This window comes from Leptosomus discolor, chromosome 7, assembly GCF_034619465.1.
Source record: "Leptosomus discolor isolate bLepDis1 chromosome 7, bLepDis1.hap2, whole genome shotgun sequence".
NCBI lineage: Eukaryota > Metazoa > Chordata > Aves > Leptosomiformes > Leptosomidae > Leptosomus > Leptosomus discolor.
This window is the reverse complement of record NC_141397.1, coordinates 22,022,643-22,031,248: the sequence shown is the minus strand read 5'-3', so window position 1 is coordinate 22,031,248 and position 8,606 is coordinate 22,022,643. Positions and strand designations below refer to the sequence as shown.

The 8,606-nt window shown below is 44.7% G+C and overlaps 1 protein-coding gene across 1 annotated transcript; it reads right to left on the bottom strand.

Moving 5' to 3' along the window:
* Positions 1–786: 786 nt before the first annotated feature.
* Positions 787–8,187, bottom strand: CDV3 (CDV3 homolog). The gene is made up of 5 exons (XM_086467840.1): positions 7,966–8,187; positions 5,801–5,880; positions 3,482–3,618; positions 2,258–2,420; positions 787–1,168 (listed from the first exon to the last, which is right to left on the bottom strand). Exons 1-5 carry the CDS (start codon positions 8,185–8,187, stop codon positions 1,042–1,044), a joined length of 729 nt encoding a protein of 242 aa, XP_086323966.1. The 3' UTR covers positions 787–1,041.
* Positions 8,188–8,606: the final 419 nt, after the last annotated feature.

The following is an 8,606-nucleotide window of genomic DNA, read 5'->3' as shown; positions in this document are numbered from 1 at the left end:
ATAACTTTTTAATGGAGGAGAAATTTTTATCTGGTATCGCTACTGCCACGTATCTCATTTTCAAAAGACAAATTCTGAAGACTGTAGTTGGAGTCTGGATACCTCTGTGTCAAATCAAAACTCTTAAGTCTTAGTGCTTTAGGGTGAGAAAGACAAACCTCATGACAAAAAACAAAATAAACCCTATTTCACTACAACATGTTATTATTTAAATATACTGCGATTTGATACCAGAAACAAGGCAGGCATTTTTTTGTGGAGAATAGACAAAAAAAATGCTTAAACAGACAACTGTGAAAATGGCTAATGCAAACAGACCATTCAACCCCATCATTCCTCAAATCTGATACTGAATGAGTTTTAATTTGTTTTGCAGTTACTTCAGTACAGCTATCTAAAAAGGTAAACAAACTACAGCTCTGTTATACTTGGATAGGATGAGTGGTATGGTACGCTCCAGAAGTCTCTAGTAGGCTATGGCTACACATGACAGGATTCCTCAGAAGGGGAACAGAATCGATTTGTCATTAAGGTCACTTAAATCTTTGTTATAGCAAATTGGAACCAAATGGCTGACTTCTGCAGGATTTCTGACAGGAATCCAGTAGAGCTGGTTTCAAGTTTCAGATGGCCACTAAAACAGCTGTAACCTTCTCTTCCAGAAGTTGTGATCCACATGGTGTCCACAATGAGTGCAGCAAGTCTGAGGTAGTCAACCTTTACGAAGGCTCAGTATCTGAACATAAAAAGATTTTGAAATGACCACTGGCTGTAGGTATCTTTCTGAGCAACTACAGAACACTGATGACTCTTGTTCAATCATTTACATTAATTTGCCCCATATCCAATGGAGAAGTTGTAACATATTATGCTTCCATAGTGCAGGAGAACCAATCACTTATGTCAAAGTAGTCTGCACTTGCTGCAGTAGATCCAGCAGAAATAAGGTGACATGTTCATCATAGCCGTTAGCTGTAGTTTAGTTACCTTAGTAGAAGGGTTACCAAAAAAGCATTCCTTAATTGTAATGTGTATGCAGCTCTACTGATCCCCAAGCACAGCATACTGGTTGTCTAGCTGAAGTTTAAGTGCCTGGTTTTTTGAGACCTCATCCCTACCTCTAGTTTTGTGTTTTACTACTTCAAAGCTCTTCTCCATTTCTTTATCCCTAAGGGAAAATAAATGTAATCAGTAAATATCTTATCACTAGCTCATGAATTGTGAATTTCTAGTCGATTTCCACCCCATCCCAACAAAAACATTATGAACACAGAACACTAAGGTCTAGAGTTTTAACAGAACAGCCAAACATTCCCAAGCAAATCTTGTAAAACATTTTCTCCAGAATCAAGCTCACCACCCAGTACAATTCAGACTACATTCTACATTTCAACATTAACATTCTCAAAAGCAAACGTAAGTGTATATATGAAAAAAAAAGTTTTAGAAAGTAGAACTCCATTTCTAGAATGCTCACTCAGAATTTCATCTTAGCTCAATTTGCATTGTTCAAACCCTAAAGCATCAATGACAGCATGTCTCAATTACCAAGCAGACAAAGCCACACAAAAAAACCCCAGAAGAAACAAAGTGTCTGCTAGGCTGTATTAGTCAGTAACACAGCAAGCAGGAAAAAAAAAAACCCACAACTAGAAACCCCTCAAGTGAATTAGGTATTGGCCTAGCTGTCTCTAGGGAATGAGGTTACAGATAGGACTCAAAAGCAGGGTGAAACTCCAAGTCTTCAGCACCACAAACACTTCAGCAAAACTGGTGGGGGCTCATCATTGTAAACCACAGCTGAGGCAGCAAGTTTATTGATTTGTATTTTTATTAAACCCTATTCCTCCATTCAAGTTACCGTCACGTCTCTAATGACAAGGCAGCATGCTCAAGACATCCTACTCATGCCTACTGATGGTAATCACCAGAGCCTCGCCATGGCTAGTATCCTGAGAAGCAGCTGCTGTCAAGAGCAGAAATATTCTGCTTCAGGGAAATCCTTCAGCAAGTCAAAGATACGGTAGCTGGCAGTCTTGTCTGGCTATCCCACTGGGCTATGTCCTATGGAAGTTATTTCATGGGAAGCCCTTCCTAGCGTTGGAAAATACAGTTAAGACCTCTCCTGTGTCTCTTTGCCAAACAGAATAATTTCCTTCCTCTGTGGCAAGATTCAAGCTTAAGCCCTAAAACAAAGTAAGAACTTGGAGAAGGCAGTTAAAATACGTCTCTTAGGGAACTGAAGGAACGTACTTACTTTCGACTGTCTACAAGCTTGGCGGTGGACTGCAGTGATGGAAACTGTGTATCGCTATAGATTTCTGGTGGTCCTTGCTGTGCTCTCCGTGGCCTGCCGCCCTCCCTGGCACCAGGCGGCCTGTATACACCACCAGTCTGAACTGGTTCGGGGGTTTCTGTAACTAGGTATGAGAACAATATTTAGACAAGAGAATCAATCTGCATTCGTATCTAAAAAAACCAACCCACAAATTAGAAAAAGAATCTTACAAGTATGGTTTTGCACCATTTAAAGCTCTGGAAGCAAATACTTTAGATGAGGCAGGAAATCAGGTGTCACTTAATTTAACCTATACTTAGCAGTCAAAACATGGCTCCTGTGTATTGCCTCACAAAGTTCAGGGAATCAAAACCACTGCTGAGGACTTCATGTTTCTTATTTGCAATTTATTAGCAGCTTACATTTAAAACTAGAGATTTAAACACGTAGTTATGTATTTGCCAAATTTTATTTAAAGCACCTCTCCAGATGCAGAAAAGAGTATCCAAATAGTTCATATTTAAAGGTAACAATCTACAATGAAATAACACTGCTTAATTAACTTTACCTCCTTGCCTGTACAAACAAGAAAAAACACAGCAGGCCACTTTTCAATGAATTTCTCAGTGAAACAGAATAGTCTGAACTCAGATCATGGCTAAGTAGTTTATCTCCGCTGATGCTAATAAATTCTATCTACTCAAAACTGAAGTCCTGTCCCAGCTAAAGAAGCAATTTTGCAACATCATGTTCTCTGTACCCTAGAGCAGCTTTGAAAGCGTACTACTAACCACAGAACCCTACTTTAGATTTGCCATATTAGACATCAGCTATTGGCTGAACTTCCACTTAATTGTCAAAGCAGTATTTTTTAGATCAACAGAAATGCTGCCAACAGGTATTTTGCAGATTGCAAAGTGACGGATCTCCTTCAAAGATGGAATGCTTCTCCCCCAGCCTTCAAAGTCAGAAATAAAAACCCCTCCATCTGTGTTCATTTAAAGTATCTCACCGTACTATCAATTCAGTTCCTCGGATCCCTTCACAGGAAAATTTGCTCCTTTGCTGGTAGGTCAAACAAGCCATTAGTATGTCAGAAGGTGCCTGAATAGGAACTGCTCCTTGAGCTCTACCCTCTGAGCAGCTTAATTCCACCTGACATGCTTCCGATTGGAAAAAGCAACAACTCTGAGTTAAATTTACCAATTGGTTCAACAACAGGTGCTGGTGCAGGAGCTGACTTGTTCCAAGGACCAGATGATCTGTCTACACCACCACCAGTCTCCTCCCAGTTGTCCCCGGGTTCTTCTCTTTTTTCACTTTCATCATCTTCTTTTTCACTGTAAAAGAGAAACCATATGTAGCATTTTACAAACAGAGGTTTAAGAGTTGCCAGGATTACACAATCGCCATAGAAAAGACTTCATGGGTACTGTACAAAGATACTAGATTTAATGAGACTACATTAGTCCTGTAACCACTTGGTACTTCCATTTGAAAAATTTTTGGCACGCCACTACGTAACTTGGCAACTGAGAAGGAAAAAAGTTCTTAAAAAAAAAAGACAAATTCAAACTGTACTAAATGATAAAATAAATTGATTTCTTATTTTGAGCTTAAAGACCTCTTTCTAAGACAGTCATGGTTTTGGAAATGATGAGAAGATAAAGCAGGAAAAGGGCTACAAAATCCAGCTTCCATAAAATGCTTTAGTCAAGAGGAAGAAATTGTGGAAAAGCAGTGACAGAAAGCAAGTCCTGAGCTCCCTTTCCCTGTAACCACAGCTACCTGAGAGACACTCTTATATTACCCACGCAAATATAATCCACAAACCAACTTTTTTTTTTTTTTTTAAAGCAGACAGTCAAAAAATACAGAGGAAAATATGCCATTTCTTAAAGATAAATCCTATGCAAAAGCCTGACTGTACTTTATTTAGACTGTTTTATTTTGCATAGAAATAGTCAGAGACTCAAAATAATTTGCTGGACAAAGCTATACAGAAAGCTGTGTGGTATAACGGGACATAAGTTTTAACTGCCTCATTCTCCACTTAAGAGACTGATCTGAACAGCTGCAGCAAAGTGTGAATATAGAAGAAGTTTATAATACACCAAGTCCTACTAATCATGATCAGATATGCTCTCTGTTTAAGTAATAATCAGAGAATGGTTAAAAATACCTATCATTTCTGAAAATTAAACAGCCTTTCACTGTTCATCCAAATACAGCAACAATCACAGTAAGCCAGACCAAGGGCCTAAGCACACCACTATCCTATTCTAAACTACATTCAAAAGCAGATGCCTACAGCCTAGCTAGAACAGAGTAAGCGCACCTAACATCCCATCACCACCCCTGCCAGATACTCTGTGTCTTGTTTTCAGCAAAGAGATCTCCAGAGCTGGATAACCTATAACCTCCAGTGTGTATTTTCTTCCATTTACTTCTCCACTCTCCCCTTGAATCCACTAACTGAGCAGTTACAAAATCCAGTGGCAGAAGCTTCCACGTGCCTGAAAATCTGCCACAGCATCAAAAGCATCCAGAATGAGGGCCTTTGTCCGGAAAACCAAAGTACTCGCATTTCAATCAAACAGTACTAGTAGTCAGTGAAGCAGCAGCTCACTTGTTACTTGTCCATTCAGACGAGTGATTATCTGCTGTGACACTTCAACTGTATGGAGAGCTTGTGGACCAAATATGTGCAAACGGTCTAAAAGGACTAGTTAACTGAAAGGGGGGGAGTGAGTGTGTTGGAAGAATAAAGAATACATAGGACCTGCTCCAACAGTGAAGGCGGCATCTACTGCACTGGTTACAAGTAAGGTGATGGCATTATTCTGAACATCATCAATACCTGGACAATGAGGATTATGTAATGTTCTCAGTATAAGACTGAGGTCATAAGAATCCTTTTTCTAATCTGAGGAAATGTTTTTCTTAACCAGGACAGATGTAAGTAGACTTACTTTGGACCAGAGTACAGGAACAATCTAACAAAAAAGCAAACAAAGAATCCTGAATGAGACTCATAAATGCAGTCCTGTGAGATCTTGTCATGGCACACTGGTTTCACCAACTATATTTTTGTTGAAATAAAAATGCAACGGTTCAGGAATTCACTCCCCAAACTGACATGCCGAATAGATTGAGTCAGATACCCTTACAGCAGTCAAATGATTAAGTGGGAATTACTATCCTGCACTCCTCTCAGAGAAACTCCTGCGTTACTATCTTTATAGAGAGAGTGTTAAGCATTTCTAATGAAAATGTATGTCCTAACCAAAACAGATAGACCTAGACTATCTAGATTATCAACAGAGATTTAGAAAGAGAAGAATAAAGAAAATCGGCAGAGAGCAGTCAAACATAAGTCACCCCACAGCAAACTTCTATATTAGCAGAAACATATCAAACCTCTGTTTAATTGGACTCCATGGAAGCAGCTCTGATGAAAGAACATACGTTTTAGACGTAGGTAACAATTATACTGAAGAAAAACAAAAAAAAAAGTAGTACCTTATTTGCATGGACTGAACTCTAAGACCACTATAATCAATTTCTTCCTTTTGCTCAAACTCCTTCCAATCATCCTCTTCCTGCAGAAGAGACAAATGTAAGTCGTTACCTTCTTTACGCTGAAAGTAGAAAAGAAGAATGTAACTAAGATAACACAAAAAGAAAACTAAGGGTGAAGGTGCAGTTCCATGGGAAACCCATCTGTGTGCACCACTGCCAACAAGGGACGGGATCCCACTCCCCCTCCCCAACTCACTCTGTGTCATCTACAATGCACTTGTGCACTGACTTTAACTCACTACAACAGCTAAGAAATGCCCTGGCAAAAAAGTCATTCAAGTGAAAGAAAACCACATCATCTCAGTAAAAATCCAGTCAGAAGCCAAGGGACAACACGAAGTAGGGAACGGGACTGTGCAGTCAAGACCAGGGAAGTACAAGGGCAAGACCTCTCCCTTCTACTAACAGTAAGCTTTTATGACAGCCTGAATGCACATGAAGCTTTAGATTTACTTTTCCATCGTCTATTTCCTGAGCCAAACATTTGGAATAGCTTACAGTGGATTTATGCAGAGATTAATATTGGTACATATGACTTTTTAACATTTAACATTCACAACCACATTTACAGCCTTTCTTGTTTTCTTAATAATGTTTTTATAATATTAAAAAGGTCAGCTTCAAAACCACAGCAATCTTAATACACAAAACCAGTACAATACTAGTCTTTGGAGAGCACCACTTCAAGGTTTCAAAACAGGAGTCTGATTCCGTGTTTGGAGAAAAAAGGGACCCACCTAAGCTGAGCCATTTTTGTCCTAGTGCATAATCAGCAGATTCTGAGGTTATTAAGATAGGCTAGAAATGGACCAGAAGAGATAAGCAGTCCTCCCATGTTCCTAGTCACAGCTTTAAGACACACACACATAGCCTAATCAGTAGTTTACACAATGACTACACTCTACACGAAATGCAGTTACATTACTTTCAATATGAAGACCTTGCAAGCAAGGTCTGCCAATGGTACAGCCCCCTTTCTGCTGAACAGCTGGGAATACAGCTTCTTGCAAGAGCCCTGTCCTAGGATGTTTTACATTATCAACCTCTAGCAGGAAAACTTTGACCTGCTGTAAAATAAAGGCAAAAGTAGAAAGTGACCTCGTGTTATTGTGCCGTCTGCTGAAAATTCTTCTTTTGGAAAAGCGTGAGTCTACAGCTCTAAAATCTTTCCGATTTCTTACATCCCTATCTCCATGGAAACATTACAGTTTCCAAAATAATGTACCTTTCACGTTTAGTGATCTTTATTTCTAATCCAAGTACAAGCTTCAGTCTAAGCCAAATACTATTTTAGAAGCAAGTGAGCAGAACATCAGCTGAAAGACTACCACTGACCTTGGTCTACTTAGAAAGCTACTGCAGGTGACAAGCTCCCCAAGTTAGGCAACATTAGAAAATAGCAGAGTATTTCTTAAAAACCATTTTAAAATTTACAGCATGGCCAGTTGTGAGGAGCTAACTCAACTGCGAGCACCCCAGCTTCTCTTGCATTCTCGTTTTATGGTACAAAAAACCCGTACTGGCAGTAAAACCCTTCCTGGCAGAAAGGCAAAGAGCTCGGCGTACTTTGCCTGCAGAGCCAGGCGGATCTTATCGCCAAGGTCCACAGGCCACACGGCGCAAACCCCGGCGGCTCACGGCTGGCACATGATGCAAATCCCCAGTTCCGGCCGCTGCCTTACGCCAAGACCCAGAAACCAGGGAGGGATGGGCAGCACCGAAGCCGCAGACCGGGAACCGCCCCGGCCCGGCCCGGCACCGCGGATACAGGGCGCGTTTCGAGGCCGGGAGCCCGCCCGGGCCGGAGCCCACTGGGTTCCCTCCCAGCAGCAGCAGCGCCTGCCCGACGGCCGCCCCACTACGGGACAGGGCCGGCCAGGGCGCCTCGCCAGCGCGCCCCGCCAGCCCCCGCGCCGCCCCGGCCGCCCGCATGGCCCGGCCGGCCTCACGCATGGTCGCTCCCCCGGGCCGGCGGCGGCAGCGCCCCCTGCCGGCAGGAAGGCGCCGCCCGGCCCGGCAGAGGAAGCCGTGACCCTTCCCCCACCGCCGCCCCGGCGGAGCGGCCCCGCGCCCCGCTCCCCCCACCCCCTCCCTGCCGGCCGCACCTTGGTCGCCGTCTTAGTGGAGCCGGCGTTGGAGGCGGCGGCCCCGGACCCGCTGCCGTCAGCCGGGCGGGTTCCCCCGGCCGCCGCGGCCACCCCCGCGGCGTTAGAGGCGGCGTTGGAGGCGGCGGCGGCGGCGGCCCCTCGGCCACTCTTCTCCTTCCGCTTCTTTTTGTCCCGTTTGGCGAAGAAGTCGTCGAGGCTCCTCTCCTCGGTCTCCGCCATGGCGGCGGCCGGACCCTGCAGGCAGCGGCCGCTCCCAACGGCCGGGCGGGAAGGAGAGGGCAGCGGCGGCCCGGGCCAGCAGGTGAGCCCCGCGCAGCGGCGGCGCGGCCTCCCGCTGCCTGCCGCTCCTCGCCGAGGGGAGCGAGCGCGGCCGCCTAACGGCTACGGCTGCGGCTGGCCCGGCCCGCGCGAGCCCGCCCGACGCCCGGCGGGAGGAGGCCGCCGCGCTCCACGTTGGTGGCCGCCGCTTGACACGGCCCGAAAGGGAGGAGCGGGGGAGGCGGCCCGCCGCGGGGCTGGGCTGGGCTGGGCTGGGCCGAGAGAAACGGGGCGAGGCCTTCCGGCTGTGCTCCACTCCCGCGCATGCGCCGCAGCGCCTCTGCCAATGAGCGGCCGGGAAGGAAGAGCCTGCCGGCCAG